Source organism: Gallus gallus, chromosome 1, assembly GCF_016699485.2.
Source record: "Gallus gallus isolate bGalGal1 chromosome 1, bGalGal1.mat.broiler.GRCg7b, whole genome shotgun sequence".
Classification (NCBI taxonomy): Eukaryota; Metazoa; Chordata; class Aves; order Galliformes; family Phasianidae; genus Gallus; species Gallus gallus.
Genome location: NC_052532.1, coordinates 113,538,804 through 113,559,594, shown reverse-complemented (window position 1 = coordinate 113,559,594; position 20,791 = coordinate 113,538,804). Strand labels below are relative to the sequence as shown.

The following is a 20,791-nucleotide window of genomic DNA, read 5'->3' as shown; positions in this document are numbered from 1 at the left end:
ATAAAAAACAGGTATTTCAAAACTCTGTTAATTGTCACACTGACCTGTCATCTGTTCAAGTGACTAATAAATGCAATTAAAAAGTGAGCACAGTAAGAAATGCAACAGCAATAAGTAGCACAAATACTAAAGGAACCAGTTGAAGAAATAATATTTATAGATTCTTATGTTAATGGAAAGGGAAAAATATTTTCCCTCAGGATAAGGATAGCATAAGTTTCCTGAAGTCCAGGTCATAAAAATTCTTCAAGCATATCTAGATTTGCATTGTTCTTTTTGTTTTCAAAACAGCTAATGTGAAAATAATTGGATGAGCTTTTCTTGTTATATAACCAGTCTTCACACAAATGAAGTAATCATACTTTTCTGGTACCATACAGACCAAAAATCAATTTCCTTTGTACATTAAAATCATACATAGATAGCATCCAGGTCTGGTGCCCCCACTACAATAAAAATGTGGAGTTATTTGAGCAGGTCCAGACAAAGGCCAAAAATTGAATTTATATTGTAAAATGCCATTTTTTTTTCCTTAACTGCCACAATAAAGTACCAAATAAGCTTTCTGATATCAAGAAAAATAAAACGGATACTTGGAACGTTATTTGAAACAGTGAAAACATCCTCCTACTTCAATAGCTGACAAACTTGAAAAATGAATTACACTTAATTTGAACTACACTGACCAGATAATAGTAGTTGGTGGAAGTTGAAAACTGCGTTTCTATTCTCTGTGTGTTCTGTCAGGCTTCCACAGGATGGAATGTTACACTTCCCACAAATCACAATGAACAAGTAGGGATGGCAGATAACAGATTAATTGCTCATCTCTAGGCTGACTCTTGCTATCCTACCATCTTTACATAGAGCTGTACCAGCAGTACAAATATCTGACATTTTTGAAATGGGACTAAAAGCACTATTAAATAGCAACTTGTGAAGAAATGCAAGTATCCCAGGTAATGCTTAAATGCACTGGCAGGAAAAGAATATCCATAAAGCACAAAAACTGTGGAGAAATCTGTCAGGACTCAGAATAGGAAAAACTAATAGGATATAGTAACACTAAGCATCAATTTAATCAACTAGCAGAAAATATAAACAATCACAGGAGTCCAGCTAGGTCTGGTTCTCTGTGGCAACTTGCACAGTTTTGCTAGGACCACTATGGATTATGTCTTCATTTCCAGTCATCAGACAACATCATTCATTGATGCATTTGTTTACAGAGATACTAAATTCAGCCTTTACCAACTGGCTGCTGTTTGAATTTTTCACTGAAAATGTGAGTTAGTGGACAATATTCAGTAAGGCTGAAGGCTTTTTTTGAAAATCCCAATAAACTGCATTGAAAACAAATTAAGTATTTCTTTAGAATTGCTGTTATTCTTAGCAAACGGGATTGAGATTGACTAACCCTAAAATTTGTAACTTTAATGTAAGCAATTAACACCATGCTTTAGATCAAGAGTAACAAACTATTTATCTCATTTGATTCATAGATCCAGTTTGTAAGAGAGGTTTTATATCAAAATATGCTGTTGAACCATCCAAAAGTATGAGACGACATCTAGCTTTTGTTGAAGTACAGCACAATCTAACATCGCCTAGTCTCACTAAGAGCTATCTGCATACCCAATTCCTTGTCTTAAGTAAGAAGCATAGCAAGGTCTTCTGCATACGAACAGAATAGAATTAGTTTCAAGATATAATACTAAATCTGCCTGAATTCCCTGGAAAATCCTGATGAAAACACTGGACGCTGAGCAGGCTCCACTTGTAGAAAATGTTAGACCGATCTAGCATTGCTTTTTCCCATGAAAATTCTTCGGGAAAACTCCTGAACAGACTGTTAGAGATAACATGGAACATAAGGTATGCAAAACAACTTACTGCTTCCTTGAAGCTGTTATAATATAAACGAGATAAGGTATTTGGGAAGACTTTTCTGGTTGACCTCCTTGGAAAAACATTTCCCCTTGTGCTGCTCAGTCTCAGTGTTGTGAATAAATGTTTGCATTTCTCCATTAAAATTTTTTGAAATAAATAAGGCAAAGAGGCATTCTCTCTATCCCTCTATTTCTCCAAGGTACAATGACATTTAAAGTTAGACAGAACAAAATTAAAAAAAAATAAATAAAAAATTAAAGTTTAAGTGAGTTTGAGATAGAGCTATAAAATCCCAAAGTTAAGAATGAAGGACTCTGAAAGGGACATCAGCTGCTGACTCAAAGATACGTATAGTCTCTCCTGACAGAAACTGAGCAGAATGAGATGATCTGCCTAGTGAAATCGAGGACTGTTAATAAGGGTAATAGGATTCAGCAGAGGAAGTACATCTTGAAGTTGCTCTCGACAATTTTCCTAGGAATATTAACTTGACACCAAACCTAAGGTAGTGGCAAACAAAAGGCCACTTAGGTCAGAATTAAAGAAGTTTCTTGTCCCTTTGACCTCAGTGAAACAACGGTATACTAATTAAATAGATAAGAAAATCTCTTGAATTCACTTAGAGAACTGTTCAGTATTGTATTTGCACAAACTTGATGCCTTGATGTCTGGAAGGATGTAACACTCCTTAAGAAGAATCAGCAGGGTGGCATTAATAATACAGTGGTAAAACATTAGCAGACCATTGCCTAATGACTCCAGCCTTTGAGGTGCAATGGGAAAACAGGTTATTTTCCCTTTCCCATAAAAAGATGGAAAATATCCATCAATTCTTTTATTTAGTATTAGAATGTACACTGAAGTGGCGAAAACAACAGGAATATGTAAGCATTTGTTCTCATTACTGAAGAAAGTCAAAGATACCATTCTGACATTGCTGCCATGATTCTTCTGAATCATCTGCCACTACATCATCAGTGACGCACAGAAGAATGTTGTCCTGCCTCTTATAAAAAAGTTGTAGATGACAATTCAATTGTGTTATTGGACACAGAGGAAATCTTTCTTTTCTTCCCTGCTACTGTTACAAACAAAATAAAAGGCAGGTTTTTTTTAACCATGTTTATTGACTTGGTTGCTCTACTAAAATGGTTATCAGTAATACTGCTATCAATGTGAAGATTCAGACATCTTTTTTTCTTTTTTTTTAATCTTAAAATAGTTGAATTTAAGAAGCCATGCACAGCATTTTTTTTATTATTATTTATTTATTTTACAGGCTTCCATCAGGCTTTTTGATTCACTGCACTAAGTAAGCTTATGGGATCTAATGAGGTGACACAGCATTCCCTGGAAGATGCAATTATTGAAAGTACAATTCTATAACAGAACAGAAAAAAATTGTTTGAGATAATGGTAAATAAACAGCCTGGTTTCCCATATACATGAAGTTTTTAAAAGTTGGAATTTACCACTCTAATGAGTAGTTCTGTTGATAGGTATCCTGGAAAAAATACTTGCTGATGGCATTACATTCACTACTATTCTGTTTTTAGACTTGAAGCATGAGAAACATACACCAGCAGACACAAGTATCGCTACAGCTTCTGACTCCCTTTTGTTATATGAGAAGCAATGTACAGTGGTTTCATTATAAGTTTGTATACTAGTACACCACTGTCCGTTACATGAAGAAGCTTGTATTAAGGACAGTAAGTAAATAGATCTTAAATTGCAAGATAGCCAACTACTGAGGGTGCTAAAAAGATGCATAAATGCAGGACTTGAGGGCTTCAGATGACCTTTAAAGATTTCATGACATTAGACTTCATCTGAAAGTAATCATCTTCCATTTCACAGCAAAGGACAAGAAGGATGAAGAAGAGTTTGACAGTTTTTACTTGCACCATCTTTCACAGCCGCTCCATTTTACATGATAAAAAAAATGAAGGTTGATAGTATCTAAGTCTGCTCAGCAGCAGGAGTAGTGTTTTCATTTCTTGGTGTTATTAATACGAAAGACAACTATATTATAACATTTACAAAAAGTATTGCTAAAGCCAGTGGTTACAGGATAACTTGCATCAGTGGAATAACAAAATGATTCATAACAAATTTGATCTGATTATCTGTTTGGTCTATCTTCTCAGTCTAAGGAATGAGGTTAACAGCCACCTTCTTTCATAACTAAGAGCAGAGTTCCTCTGGAGTCCCTATGTTCAATGTAACACTACCAAAGAACATCTCAGCTAGTGGTACCTGCAGAGGTTACCTTAGTAAAAATTAAAATTTATAATGCAAAAGTCTTACATCACAAAAGATGTGGCATAAAAGAGTCCCTAAACTTACAGTTTAGGTGGAATCATGTTTGAACTACACTAATAAAAAGTAGGAAAATATAGAAATTTTATCACACATGTACTTACTTAAGGAAAGTAAGCAACGTAGAATGCTGCCAGTAGAGCTGTATCATTCGTTCAACTGGATCAAGGGGCAATGATTGGCTCAATGTAATGCCTGGTAACAACTGTCCGCTCAGGTGGAATAACATGTCATAAATAGTCTTAGTATCTTTGCCAAGATTTTGTTTAAAAACCTTTTCTTTGGAAGAAGTCATTTGGACTTTACAGACATCACTAAGAGAGAAAAAGTTCCTGATATTACTCTTTTAAATGAGCAAAACAACGTAACATTACCACTGACAATGATAAATTTTATAAAGCATGATACAAAAACAGCTACAAGAAGGCTGGTAAGTATAGTATTTTTTCCTTTCCACAGAATTTGGAACATCATGGAATAGTTAATAAGTTTATGTGAAATATTTCATACATAAAAGACTGTTTATCACTTCTTTATGCCAAACATAACTGATTTCTATCATGTTTATAAATGCCTATGTGTGTCCCAGGAGAATGGTTTCTACGATATTGAGTACCAAAACAAACAGAATCAACTAAGTGATGCCACTAAGATCAATGTATTTCCAGAGTGTTTGCAAAACTGTTGAATATTAAGTTTGCTTCCCCCCGTTTCTTATGTGGGGAATAAAACAAAATAAAAGACATTGCTGAAAAGTTATATATGCCAACAAAGTAGAAATGATAGAGCTGTGCTCATTCTGAGAGGAAAATAAATTTCAGATAAAAGGGCAACATCTAGTTTTAACTGCATATTTAGCATACATTTCATTGTGATATGAGAGCAGTGTACTTGTAAACATATTTTCAAAAAGGAAAAATAACATCTTAATGACATGCTTATATGTATAAACATACGTAGCATAGATGCTACAATCTTAATATAGGACTGTGCATTTGACTGTGTCTATATTCCTCATATTACATACAACGTATCTTTATATTTTATTAGGCAGACACAAGTTAGCTCTATGTAGATATGAATTACCGTCTTAGTGAATGTGGTACTGAAACAGGATTTGGTCCCTTAGACCAGCCAAAGAGAGTGAACCAATTCTGAACAGCAGTTACAGTTTTCTGAAAGCTGATCTCTTCTTTGTCCTCTTTAGGAAAACATGATAATTCTAATTCATTTTCTCTCTCATCACTTTGACTGTCAGCTTCGCTCTCTTCACTCAACTTCTCAGCACTTTCATCACTTTTAAGAGTAATACCTAACTCTGAATGATAGAGGAAGAAAAGATAAACAAAAAGATTCCTTATTTTCCTATCTTGGTCTGATTTAAAAATAGCATTTTTTTAAAACACAAAACTTCTTAGAAAAAACTGTCAATGACTAATGATCAATTTATTTCAAGACTAAACTACATTAAGTGATGCATATAGAAAAAAATGTTTTTGCAATCAAATTCCACTTAAGTTATTATCCAACCAGAAAAAAAAAATCAGACAAGGCTTGCAAAACAATAGTCTGAAATCATAAATATCTTACATGCAGTTCCAGTAGCTACTGCTTTACCAACTAGTCATTGATAGTTCCTCACCCCGACCACAGAGCATGGCTCAGGAACTGAATTGTGTTCAAACAATTTATCAGGCATTGTGTAGGTACAATTAAGCTTACTCCCCCTGACCAGTGAAGTAAGTCTTGAGAATTTTCTCCCTTGCTAGGTCTTCTCTCTCCTTCATCTTGATCAGGTTAAATCTTAGATTGCATACTATTACTAGGTTTTAATACAAACATATTATTGCATAAAAGGTAACAAAATCTAGCACAAATAGCTTAGATAAAATACATCTTTAGAGATGAAATCAACACTATCATTGCAGTTTTACTGTCTCGCTAAATGACAGAAATAAACTAGTTGATACCTTGCACATTTAAAAATATATATTTGTTTAGGATTTATGGAGAAAGAAAAACAATACAATGCAATGCAAGTAAGAGCAGAGAGCCAGGTCCTTAAGATGATCAAGCAGACAGATGTTTGAGCAGTTTGGCTGTCTGACAAGGTTATTCTCTTATCTTGTCACTGACCCTTTGCCAGAGATTACTACCTTTTCATATCTGAAACTGTTTTCTTTTGAACACATCTTACATCATTCCACTACAAATGAACCATGTTGACAGAAAGCTAATTTTAATACATTTAACTAATTTAATTGTCTTGGTTAGGCACATTTGTGATCACACAAACATGTGCATATGTGCAAAAGTGGTGGAATCCTACCAGCAATGAAACAGCAGCAGTAATTTCAGCTGTTCTAACTTCCTATCCAGAAAACTAGCAGCTGAAAGAGATGTGAACAGCCTCAGACATTAGTGTCTTGAAACTTCACAAAAGACTTGTTAACCTTAATTCATATGAAGCAGCACCTTAACCAAGTCCAAGTGATAATGCTTGATTTTATACAGTACTTCATAAATACAGTGGAAGTGCTCAGAAGTCTAGCCTGACTTCTCCATGGCTAGTTCATGACTACAGAAATGTGCCCTCCTTAGCAACTAATCCCTTAGGTCTGTGACTTTTCTGCTGGCTCCCCAATGGACATTTTATTGCAACTGAGACCATTATATTCTTTGAATGTTTGTTTTTAAATACTTTCCCTTCTACTTAACCTGTTAAAAGTCAGGAGAGTCTTTTCTGCTGATAAAACCTAGGCCAGGTTTGCCATGGTTTCACGGGAGAGAAAAGCCTCTCCAGTATTCACTGATCAAACATGCAGAAGCATTTTTTAGCATAGGATACAAATGTGAAATCTATTTATCTAAAGTAGTAAACAGTAATAAGCTGAAAAGTAGTTGCAAGAGGTCAAAGAGTTAAAGTGAGCAGCTGTACCTTACCTAACCAGGAGAGGCATCTTTCAGTAGCTGGACCAAAGGAACTTGAACTACTACAGGAGCTACTACAGGAAAGTGGTTGTGGAGAATAAAATGGGTGCAGAACAACTTCTCCACTACTGCAGTCTTCATCTATAAAGCAACATTACAAGCAGCAGTTGAGTAAAACACTACTGTCAGCACTCTAACAGTTTATAAATAGATATCTGCTTTTATACTTTTCCTTATTTTATGCTCTAATTAAACCAAATAACCTCTCATTTGACTCATGATGAAAATCTCACTTTGGTCATTAGACTGGGAACAAAAAGCATTATGTGCATATTTTTTTCCATTAACCGTATCATGTACCAGCTGGATCTGCATACTGGTTATAAAGCAACTATCAGATCAATGCTAGTTCAAGAATTCTGAATTGTGAACCAAACATTCTTAAGGGATTTAGATCCCTTAGAAAAAGGGCTAAAGAAAAAGAGCTAGGTAATGAGCATTGTCTCCTAGGAGTTTCTTCGTGACTCCAGCAACTGTCTAGAAATTTTGACTTTTAAATTTAGCTAGTAAAGCAGATATAATGAAAATCTCAAAAAAAAAATCATGACATGAAACTCTAAGAGGATGTGCTGGGTGACTAACTGGCCTTAATACACTGCAATATTTCAAGAACCATGTATAGTCTTATTCTATGTAATAAGCACAGTTAAAGTCTGACCCACAAATCTATCTTTTGACAGTTTTGATTGCTGCTGTTTTGTATACTAATCTAGACTCTGATTATAAAATTGAAATGCCAGCATTACTACTAGCTGAGGATATAGGGTAGTGCAAAGCTTTAACACATACTGACAACTATAGCTAATACAGATATTCTACAAATAACTAATTTTGACGCATAAAGGTACAGGAAGATTTAAATACAGGATTATTAGCAAGTATAAAACGTAGCAATTTAATAGTTCAAACATCCAAAAAAGAATGCTTCTATTTACTGTTATATGTAGGTTGCTCCGAAAGTAATGCATCCTACTTATTTCCACGGAAACTACAACAGATAAAAGAGCACAATAACACTAATTGATAGAGAAAATTCTCAGCTACAAAAAACTATTTTTCAAAGTAGTCACCACCATTAGCTATGCATTTTCACCAGCCATGAACAAGAGTCTGCATATCACGCTCATAAAGAACTGCACTGTCATCCAGAACTACTGAAATGCACCACCCACTGCTTCACTGTGCTCACATTCACTGTTTGGTCTCCTTAAGCACTCAGCAATGGTTGATGAATATCAGTGGGTGCCATTTTTTCCGCATGGAAAAACTGAACGACACACCTTTGCTTCTTACGTGCTTCCATGTCAGATATCATTGTGTCAGACTGTCCATTTGCTGCCATCTGTCACACGGCAACAACAGGTAACAGATTGTTGGCAGGAAGGTTCAGCTCCTATTGTCATACCACCAACAGCTGCTTCTGATGTCATGGGCCAACATAATAAAATAGGAGGCATTACATTCAAAGCAGCCTTCAATTAAGACATTCTTTACGATATAATTTTTTTGAATACACATCCAAAAACCTGAGCGATTTTTCAAGTTCTCTGATCTTAAAAACCAGTTAAAAAAATTCAAGACATGCCAAACAAATGGCTTTCTCTTTAGAATAAACATGAACATACGTAAGACAAGATTTTGCTGATTCTGATTTGCATTTAAAAAAAAAGACCATGTAAAGGAAAATAAATTTCACAGTGGAATGTTTATGTAAGCACAGGCATGAGGAACTGCATTGCTTAATCAGTAATTTCCATGTATCCATGGAATCCAAAAAATTTATCCTGAGATCATAAGTCAGCTTGATTACATTATCAAAAATTAATCCCATCCTTTTCATTTTAACTTCTTTTCTCAACTTTTGAAGGCTAAAACCCCTATGATTTTTAAGTATTCTCTTTTCTAATCACATTATTAAAAAAAAGACCATATCCTTCCACCACAAAAAAAAAAGAAAAATAAATTCCCCAAATACCAATGCATAAATCAAACTCTTCCTTTGCATAACAGATATTAAACATAGAAATAAAAAGATTCATAAAGAGAATCACAGGAAATATTCAGAGTGAAAAACAAGGCTCACTTGCCTAGTTTTGAAAAAATTCATCTTAGAACTACATGTCATAAAACAGGACACGAACTAGGTTTCAAGATAGGGTGTACAATCAGTACATAAGCTAGAGCAAATGCATTAATGTATATTTTTATCTACTAGAAAGATGAATGCAGAACATTTTACACTGCAGACTGGCTTATAATGACAAAATGCAGTAATAGATGGCCATCGGAACAGCACAACTTTCATGGTTTAACATTGTATTAGTATATTCATGCATTCATCACTTTGCAGAAGAGCTCTACTGGATCACCCAGTCTGAATACATACATATAAACTCCACCAGGATTTACAAATATTAATGCTAGATCCACATAGGTTACACTGCAATCTGACCTAGCATCCTATAATAGGATCAAAGGGCTCTCTTCTAGCCACCTCTGATATCAGACTCTGAAGCAAGAGTAGTGCAGTGTGATTTCTAATGACATACACACACAAAAGAGAAGGAAAAACTCTGCGTGAAATCTACTCTAAGGAATGATCTGCTTACCCAAAAAACTTGTCTGTTTCATCAAAATACACCAGATAGCAATGGCAGAAAATATAATTTGCCCCATACTTAAACCCCCTTGAGCAGGAGGTTGGACTAGATGACTGCCAAAGGTCCCTTCTGATCTGAATTATGTCCCTAATCTCTTCCATTAAGTACAGATATACACAAAGATACTGCAGAACACTGAGACAAGAAAGAGCGAGACTGAGTTGGTGGGGCAGGCTGAGACAGACACAGGAAGCCAGAGAGACATTACAGATCTCTAGTCTGTGATGATGGATTTTAATAGGTCTTAAAATACAGCTATGCTCTCCAGTCTTCTAGGACAGTAATTAAAAATACTGAAAACCATTCCCAAAAGTCAATTAATGACTGCATTTTAGCATAACATTATGTAGCTTTCTTCTCCTTTGCTTGCTTCAAAAAAAAACTCTAGCTGTTGGCCTAGAGATAACGTATAACCACATACTATCAATAATATAAAATATGCTAATTTGGTGTCTATTATTTAGGCTCCTTACTTATATTTTAAAAACTTCAAAATACTTTAAGATTCTGTGTTGTCTAATATTTTTCAATAAACATTATCTAATCATTTATATGGGTTTATCTCATTTCAACAAGAAAATAGAAACTATTAATCTGTTCTAAACATATAATTGCAGTATCCCTATGTAATTAATGAGGCAAAATACTATCCTAAGGATAGCATGCCTGTTATCACACTGAAAACACTGATAACAATAATGGATATGCTCCAGACATAATATAATATGAAGAGGCAGAATGCTGTCTACTTACTGCTTATTAAAGTAATTTGTTGTTCAGAGCGATGCAAGGCCAAATATGAATGTATAGTAAGAAGGCAATTCTCTGAAGTTGCAGCAACCTGAAGTGAAAACCTGTTCAAAACAAAACACAAGGTAACAGTTTTCTATTTAGCCATGTCAATCAAAATCAGTCAACACAAGAAGACAGAAATAAAATGTTCAGACCCACTTATGTTCTTCTCTGTCCTGGTTTAGTAACAAAGTACATGGATGAGGTTGCACATGCTGAAACAGGAAGGATAGCATATCTCCACATCAGAATTTATTTACTATGAAGCATGAGTATATCACTAATCCCAAACTCCAAGAGTTAAAAAAGTTTATGAAATGAACTCTGTCTCTGAAAAGCAGTAAAATACAGCTGATAGCTAAACCTACTAAAAAGAGATTGCTAAGCTAAAGTTTAGGCACATTTCCCAAAGAAGGTGACAATGTTTCCTTTCATGAAAGGCTGAGACTTGGGACAAGAAAAGAACTGGAAGGAATTAGAAACTGGCTACCTTTTAATGATCATATCTCAGTTTAATTACATTTTTCTTAGATGCTAAGGTCAATCACAGTATGTCTTCCTAAACTTCCAACCATAAACAAAATCAGAAATAGCATGAGTTCCCCCAGCTGCCCAGTGACAGAGAGCTGTGGAATATGGGAACCACAGACTACAGCATATTTGTGTCATCAGTGATCACAGCAATGCATCTACCCACAACATAAAAGGTGGGTGACTCATAGTCCCAGGAGAGGCCCATGGAGGAGCAGGCTCTTCACCTGCAGATGTGCTGGGAGAGCTGCAGGCTCAGGGAAGCCCATGTGGGAACAGCTCAGGAAGGATGGCACTGTGGCAGGGACCCACGTGGGGCAGAGGCAGAGAGCGAGTGACCAGGGAGGAGCAGCACAGACAAAGCATTATGGACTGACCACAGCCCCCATTCTCCATCCCACTGTGCCTCTCAAGATGGATGAGGCAGAAAGTGAATAGGAGGAATGTACTTTTAGTTTGTTTTTATTTCTTACTCCTCCCCCCCCCCCCCCCCCCCACCCCCCCCCCAAGATATTTTCTTCCCCTGTTCTTTTGAGGAAGGGGAGCAAGAGCACAGCATGGTGGTATTTAGTTGTGTGTTGGTGTTAAACCACATTCAAAGGGTTTTTTTTTTTTTTAATTTAGATTTTTCAAGTTGAAGGAAATAATTGTCATAGCTAAATATTTCTTCCATTTCTTTTATACTTGGTCAAGACATTCTTGAATTTTGTTATCTTTTTTCTATCAGCCCTGTGAAATGAAATGTCATTTACTCTGCTTTGGAGGAAAAAGGAAGAAAAGAGATTAAAAGCAGTAATTGAAATTAACTGCAAGTTCTCATGTAAGGCAGTCATTAAATAAGCATTAATGCATTTTCTTATGATCCATTTAATGTAATCTATGCACACAGTAAATTACTTGCCTACAGGACAAATATTTTTTATCCGTTTCCTTTTACAACTACACAAAGTTATTTTTCCTGTAAAACACAACTGCCGTGTCAAAGGCAAACACAATGTCAATGTGTTGCCAAATTCAACAGTATCCCTTACCCAGTGCTCACTCTGATTTACAGGAAAAATTGCTACTATTTATATGGACTTAATATGAACTATGCAAATCAACTGAAGTTTTAAGCCTGAATCTAGAAAAGCAAAACAGTGTAAAGCATAAGTAGCGTCCTCATCCATGTAGTTAAAGACAGGATATCTTTTGCTAAAATAGGTAAACATTTTAATTCCATCCTAGAACAAAGAACATAAAATGGTGCAGTTTAAAATTTCTTCAAATAATTAAAAATACAATTTTATTGCTTTGAAAATGGAAATATAAAAGGGAGAAAAGCTGAAAAATTAATGTCTTTAGCAACTGATGCTGTAAAACATTATGGCCTATCAAAGAACCCAGGAACCTAATCAAGACCAGTTTCATCTTATATGGGTTATGTCTTACTTTCATTGTATCAATTTTTAAAGGTTGAGAAGGCCACAGAATCATATCTTCTTAACAGACTTCAGTCAACAGAGCAGTTCAAATTCATTAATCACACAGTTTGAAAATAACTGCTCAAAGGCCTAGACAGTTAGCTGAGTCAGGTTTGAGGTTCAGACACATTCCATACATCTCTCATGAACAGGAAGGAGCGAGAAGAATGAGTGTAAATGCGAAGATTAAAAAAACAGTTGCAACTACAGATTAGAGTGGAATTTCAATGCACAGAACATATTAACAGTTTTAAAGAAACAGAAATGTATGTTCCAGGTTAGAGAATCAGGTGCCTCCTTAGACTTTTCCAATTGAAGTTAAGAATTCTTCCTGGTTGAGATAAAAATAATTCCTTCCAAGAGCCAAGAGGTATAATATTACCATACTAACAGCACATATTGTTTCTGATACTGTGTTATTTCATTCATTTCTGCTCATATTTTATATCAGCTACTCCTAAAGCTCACACCAACGTTCAGCTCACTGACAGGAAATCAAGTATGTGTCAGCAAACCAATGTTGTTAGTGCTGTCTTTTTTAAAAAAAAAAAGAAAAACATCTTAAAAAATTTAAAATGATTTGCCATTCCTGAACATATTTTTTTTTTCATCTTAATGGTAAAAGACACGGATTCATTTTGATGCTACCATGATGACTTATTTTGCATCTTTTTTTCAAAAATGTTAAGTTCGCATTTAAATTGAGGATGATCTCCTTTATTTCATTTTGATGACAAATATGGAAAAGATCTTATTACACAGAGCAGAGCTTATTGTTTTTCTATATTAAGATCTAAGAAGCTGCTAGTGCATCATGTAAAAAGTTATTTTAATTAAATGTTGTCTCCTCAGCAGCTATATTTCAGATCTCATCATATGCCCAGATTATCCTTTTCTCATAATTATTCCAAGCTTTAGCACACATTTCTGAATCACATCCTATACAATGATTGAATCTTACAACTAAATAAAATGAATAAGGGTTTCTTGACTGATGATCTGCACAAAGAAAAATGAAAAACTATTCCAATATGAACAGCTACAACTGAAGTGGGCACAGCCCTTGCTTCAAAACAAAATAACTTATTATGCTTTTAAAAAGCACGTTCTATGCTGTAGTGTGAGATATTTCACCCTTTATTGAAAATAGAAACTGCAGGAGCAGCTTTTCATCACAATGGTATCACACTTTCCTCCATACACACGCACTTTCTTATTCATCCCATAAAGGAAAGAGATTAACTAAATAGACAAATACTGAACACACAATACTGTATTTGATCTTCATTTACCAGAGGAAGAGGAGACCTTCTGGATAGTTTTTCACCATTGAAGTTGCTAAAAACAACAGACCACTACTTTTAAAATCAATCTAAGATGTATGAATTTCATGCCTGTATCTGTCTTCATCATTAAGTAGATTCCGACTGTGGAAAAATACAGTTGTCATTAACAGAACTAAAGTAAAACGAAGAGTTCTATATATTCACCTGGGTTAGAACCACAAGTGATTTAAAGAGAATTAGACCACATAAATTCTTAAGTATTTTTTTAAATATAGGACTTATATTTATATAGGACTATATTCCCACATAATTCCAGAACTCTGGAAAAAAAATTTAAAAAGTAAACAAAACAAAGAATGTGTCACTTGCTCTTCGCTCTGACAGTGTCTACTCTAAACAAGTACAGAAGACTGATTTATCCAGCCCTGAGGGAGAAGACAAACTGTTTCCCCTATTTTGTCAGGAAAAACTAGTGATCAAAAAACAACTGAGCTCAGAGTATAAAGTAAGAGAAATAAAAAAAGGAAGACAATGTGGAGGGCAGAAGACCAAGAAAGGACAGAGATGGAGGGATAACAAATTACAGCTCATTTGCTACTTCCTAGCAAAATTTAATTCTGATTTGTAATGCAGTTGCCCTTGTTTCCCCATCTTTACTTGGTGAGTACCTCTAAACAGTTCTACTTTACTAGTCTTTAAAATAACTATAATGCCTTAGAGGCCTGCTAAGTTATTCAGATATGTCTCTTCTTGAATTCTTGGGTGCAAGGGGAACATCTGAAGCTTTTGATAGGACTGAAATTTGAGCGATTCTTCTAATATGTAAAGAACTGCAAGTCTATGATAAACGTCAACATCTTTTCCTGATACCATTAGGATAAAACCAGAAAAGAGACTCTACACTGTGAAACATTTCATTGTTTAAAATAATAATAATTTTCAGACATCGGAATTTGGCTCACACCAAACTCATATACCACACTGAAATCCAGCATAGAATGGACTGCAAAATTTTAATAAGGCATTTTACAAGTAGTAGAATACTTTGAAATAGAAATCATCAGGATTTATTGAATCAAGAGCATGTGCTTCCAAAGCAATCAGTAAAGGTATATATATTTATACCAGTGAAGGTATAAATAAAACACAAACTTAACATGGCAACTTAGATAAATCTTACCTTAGGGACCAAAGTTGAATTTTGTGTTTAGGAATTGTAAACCAGTTGAAAAAAATCCATTTTTAAGTTTCATTTTCTTCTTTTTCCAGAATTATTCTTGTATGCCTTTAGCCAACCAGTTTCTATTAAAATTCCTGTTATATATCCTCCTCTGACAGTTTGGACCACACCCCCAAGTGAATCTGAACTGCACATATTACCTGTTTTCATCTTTATCAGTGAAGAATATATTCCCTAAAAATGACACTGGACTAGAGGATTCAAAGCTGATGTGACAAATTAGTTCCATATTTGTGCCATCTGATGAAACAACAATATCTTGTCCTTCTGGGAACTTTATAGAAAAAGGGGAAATCCTGTCACCACCTTCAAGTTCAAGCACTGGAAGTTCAACCTGAATTTGTGATTTCCTGCATTAAAAATAAATAGCAATGGTGATTGTGCACAAAGGATGAGAGTAATGAATTTGATTCACAGATTCATACATCTATGAAACCACTTTTTACAATTAAATACAGAATTACTTCAGTTTGGAGAAGCACATCAAGTGAAACTAACTGAAGACTTCTCTTAGATTTGTTTTGTACAAATGTATCTCAGCATTTTAGGATTAACCACAATAGCTCAACATCCAAATGAAAAGCAATCTCTACCCACTGTGCTAAAAGACTTAAACATTACTTCCTTACTGATGCTTTTTCAGAGGTTTCCTAAACTTAGATCTTTCATTCATTTACATTAGATTGCATCATCACACTAATACTAATGCAAGTTTTACAACAGCAGTATAAAGTGTAAATTTGTCAAGATATATAAAGATTCTTTCCCCAGTTATGTAATTTTTGGTTCTAGTTCTGAAATGACAGTGAGTCAGTCCAGGCCAATATGGAATCCCTTCAGATGCAACCACTGAGTAACTTGTATTTTACTTCATAAAGAAAACTGAATTCACTTTTCCAGGAGAGAATAGAAAACAAGAATGACTTGAATTTTTGTAAAAACTTATTGTGATATTTTTACCTTATATAATCTTGAGGAATAATTTTGATGGCCATTTCAGTTTTCACACCCAGAGGAACTGGCATCAGCATTAGAAAGGGAGGATCAAAATGTATTTTTGGAGACTTGACAGTACCAGACAACGTTACTTTGTAACGTGATGGATTATCATTTACACACACAGACATTTCAGATGCATATGTCCCAGCACAAGCTGTTAAAAAGGTTTTAATATTTTTTACTATAAATTCAACAACTGAAAGAGTTACAGTAAGAACTTTAAAAAATAGTCACCAGTTCTACTTCTTAATTGAAATGTGGTTTAACATATAGCAAGTATTATATCAGAAGATTTATTTATTAAGTTTAGAATAACTGCTTGTAGAAAACCCTAAATCCAAGAATTTATCAGAAATTTTTGAAATTCTTAATTATTCTCCATTAAAAATTTTCCCCCTTTCCTTGTGTTACATCTCTTCTCCCATGATCCTGCTAACTGCTGCAAGACACCTTTCTATTAGATGGCAAAAGCACACTTTCTTTCATTGATAACGTAAAGCAAGGCACTGCCTTTACTAACTGTTAGACTATCAAAACGTTAACCAAACAGGGAACAACCATTTTCCAAATTTTCAGTTATTCCCATCAGCTGAAAAATTAGCAAAAGAAGAGAAAACCATTTTCACCAACTGATGAATACCTCATGTGTTTAGAAACAAATCCGTATGACATTTTAAGACAACCCAAGAAGTTGAAACTTTTCTTTTTTTAGAGAAACAGCTTTCGCTTTGATTCCTTTGATTCCCCAGTGTTAACAGATTAAAGAGTACAGAAACATCCTCACTTAACATTTAAGAAGGAAAGCGATAGCAAAACAAGTAATTTTGTATGTAATATGTCTGGACAAGCAGGTGTTACTTGAAACAATAAGTACTTCTGTGGTTAGTCCAAGTAACTCTTTACAGAGCCAGATAATTATTTTCTGTTCCTCAAGTTTGTATTAGATGTTACTCACTTCGTACCCTGTTACCCAAATAAATATTTCCAGTTTAGTTACGGCATGAATTATCACAAAGTCCAGCATATTACACATATACACCTTCAAACTAAGTGGATGCCAGTAAGAATTTGTTTACGTTGTTATACAGATTTGAAAACAAAGAAGTTAGAGGTAGTTAAAAGCTAAATATAAACCCTAAGAAAAAAGTGCAGGAACTGTTAAAAGTCAGTCATACAACCTCTTACTTCAGTAGGAAAAACTCTAGAAGATGTAGGTGGTCATGCCTATTATATAATCAAGACATCTTCCAGAGGCACTGAATTCATGTTAATTTTCTGGCATGTTTGGGAATACTATTATGAATTATTCTAAATACTGTGAAACGTTTGAACAAACTGCTTCAAAGCATACTGAAGGTTCTTTTTAAGGCTTATTCTTCCCCATATAGTAAAACTTTACACTGCATACCTATGAAGTTGATTAGTACACACTCTTCATTAATTGTGTCTATCGTATGGGTTTTGTTCTACCTAATTTTGTATTAGAAGAGTAATTATTTTCAGTGAAGATATATTACAAGAGAGCTACAGATTATGGGAAACATTTAACATCAAATTAAGAGCAATTGACTTTTACATTATTATTTGTGATTTTCTGTAAATAAAAGATTGGGGAGAGCAGTGAAAACACAAATGACTTCAAATGATAATTATTTGCTAGTGTTCCTTCTGTATATATTTGTCTGCATTTACATATACAACTGATTCAGTAATTTAAAATATTTTATTTTATTTGCATGTTGTTCTTTGCTTCAGTCTTAATACATTCTCACAATATAAACATGTAACTTGCACAACCATTATACGAATGATTGTTTCCTCCTTTAAAGCAAACCATCTTTTAATTAGTTCTCCAAAAAGATCATTATATGTAATATATATACTTCTCCATTTCGGAGGCAAAAAAATCACAGCCCAACCATAAGCTGAAAACAAAAGCTATCAAGAAGATAAAACGTAATGGAAAATCTTTCTGAAGTACAGCAAACAACTCCAAACAACATACGCAATAAATACAGCTCTTGCATATTCACAATACGCAGAACAACGTTAAATATATCCTATCCAACCAATAAGAAAACCTTCCTTCTTTTCAACAGTGCTGGGGCCACCAGTAGGCACTTAGAAATGTTAATACCACTCTGAGTTCTGTAAGAGGCTTCAACAATTCAAGTATTTGATTACTCTATATGCAAAACACTTGACAGGTATAATGTGGAATTCTAAAGCTCATGTTCTGCAATTTCTCTTTTGGTATATGCTGTTGATTGTCACATTCCTACATGCTCCCAAGCTTTGTTAGAAATGTATCTTATGCTTTTAACTTGGTGTCTGCTTGCCTGAGCAAATCAGTCAGAAAATAATATACCTAACTGCTTTTACATCTTTTTGAGGAAGGAAGTTTCTATTATTAAAGTTCTGCCTATTTAAAATAAAAATCAAGGAATCACATACGCTCTAAGTATTCTTGGAAAGCTTAAGTATTTAAAGTCAATTTTTACCCAGGTGTACGTTAACAGACAGTACTGAAAACAATTCAGGTATTCCAGCCTTTGATGTGTTCTACATGCAAAGCAGACTCAATGTTTTGTGTCAGGTCTGCAGAGTCTTATTTTCTCAGACCTTCAACAAGCCCTCTATTCACATTAACTCAAAGATTATCAAAACAAGTGCTAGTCGTTGTTCACCACAAAAAGTGATTTAAACAAACCTATAAAAATGACAAACTTGTCCAAAATATCTGTAAAAGAACTAACAAGATTACTTACAGGAGCCGAAGAACACAGATATACTGATTTTTTGTCCCGGATCAAGAAATCCTGTCTGCTGACTAAATTTAAAAACACTGTCTTCTATATTTTTGCCCGCATCATCACAAATCAACTTCCATGTCAACCGTTGCCTTGAGATATTCTTCAGGTCAAGCTTCTGTAAATATTTACAGAGAAAGGAGTGCATGATGAAAGAGGGAAAAGCAGCAAGCACCACAATACTTCTCACATTCTTCTGCAATTCTAGAAAGAAATTAAGAATCCAGTTTACTGTACAGTGAGGAAACGAGTATGCCTATCAGGACAGACTAAATGATCTCCAGTTGTTTGCCACATTCACTGCCTTCCATAATTGGGAAAACAAAAAAAAATTCTGTGAAAAAAACAGATCGAAACATTGTGGGGTGCTTAGCCAAATATAAATGAGTTTTTGCTGATATGAGTGAACAATAATAAGAGCCTAACACATGACTAATGACATAAAGACTCACAGGTCTTTAAATATTTAAATTACAAAGAGTTCAAAATAGGTTTCCAAAAACAATTTTTTTCCAACCCAGTCAGAAAAGAATGTGAACAACAACAAAATAATCCATTCCTTTATCACAGAGCTGCTCTCTCACAGTGCCTATGGTTTCCCATGCATCAGAAAGCCAGGAGGAGCCCAAGCCTGAGGTCTAGACATTTTGTAGTGATCAAAGACAAATATGAATTCAAAACCTGATCAAAACAACAACTAGAAAATATTTAAAATATATAAATGCATATGTTTAGACCATGAGTGAATTTTAAGATCCAAAATACAACAATTTCTGATTTGTTTTTAAAGTAATTAAAAGACACAGGGAATAACACTTGTGTTTACATACTTGAGAATCCAGACTTCCATCAGGAATATTCGAACATATACCACTTGAATGTCGTGTAAATATAAGTTCCGTTGAGGTGAACTCCAGTGGTGACTTAAGAACTGTTGAAAAAATTAAATAAAGGTGTTTATACAGTATTGTTTTGACAAATAGATCCCCAAATTGCCTTCATAAAATAACTGTTTCCGAACATATTTAATAGAACTGCTTCTCCCCCTTTTATAAAGCTATAGTTTATTTTATTGTTTATAAAAATCACTAAGGTAAGTTTCTGACTTAATATGACCCTTCAGTGATGTTCAAATGATTACAACTTTACACCTACTACATATATAGTAATCTCTCCTTTGTGTAAGGATGCTATAAACAATGTCATGCAATCTTCCTGTTGCAATGAATTCAAGGACATTCAGACTATATTCACAAGCATACTTGAGAGATCAAAAGCAATGCTCATTAAAAGGATACCTTAGCATATCTTCAGGCATTTAGTTTCATTATATTCATTCATTCATTTTCTTAAAAATAAAAATTGCAGAATATTACTTTCATATAATTTTATAATCACATCCAAATCCACTAATTTTACCTCCAGACTATTATTTCGGTAGTTATAAAATGTAGTGGTGACAGTATTCACTAGAAAAGACTTGAAGGACAACAGCATTCCTCTTAATATCATATAGCCGAAATAAAGAAAAATGGCACAGTATGAAGTCTAGAATGAAGATTTAGGGAAAAAAAGGATGCATGTTCTCATAGGAGTAATCAGTTAGATGCCAAATGTGGTTAATAAGCTGGGAACCTCTATAAATTAATATTCTTTTAGAGTAGCAACCTCATTGTTTGAGCAATGCTTTCAACAGGTAATGTGCAACTGTATCAGTCATGGAGTCCCCACCTTTTGTAGAAATCATCTGTGCAAGGAAAACACAGCAAGAATGAAGGACTAGACAAAGGCAAAAGGGGAGATATGA

At 34.4% G+C, this 20,791-nt stretch overlaps 1 protein-coding gene across 5 annotated transcripts in view; it reads right to left on the bottom strand.

The window, feature by feature from the left end:
* Window positions 1–20,791, bottom strand: part of C1HXORF59 (chromosome 1 open reading frame, human CXORF59) — a 261,807-nt gene that overhangs the window by 195,914 nt on the left and 45,102 nt on the right. For all 5 annotated transcript variants that reach the window (XM_416785.8, XM_040655288.2, XM_040655289.2 and 2 more), the window contains exons 23-30: window positions 19,815–19,915; window positions 18,943–19,102; window positions 16,136–16,328; window positions 15,316–15,525; window positions 10,617–10,717; window positions 7,156–7,284; window positions 5,299–5,530; window positions 4,317–4,526 (exon numbers count right to left, since the gene is read on the bottom strand). In XM_416785.8, coding sequence (XP_416785.5) covers window positions 4,317–4,526; window positions 5,299–5,530; window positions 7,156–7,284; window positions 10,617–10,717; window positions 15,316–15,525; window positions 16,136–16,328; window positions 18,943–19,102; window positions 19,815–19,915 — 1,336 coding nt within the window. The remainder of the gene's footprint in view (window positions 1–4,316; window positions 4,527–5,298; window positions 5,531–7,155; window positions 7,285–10,616; window positions 10,718–15,315; window positions 15,526–16,135; window positions 16,329–18,942; window positions 19,103–19,814; window positions 19,916–20,791) is intronic.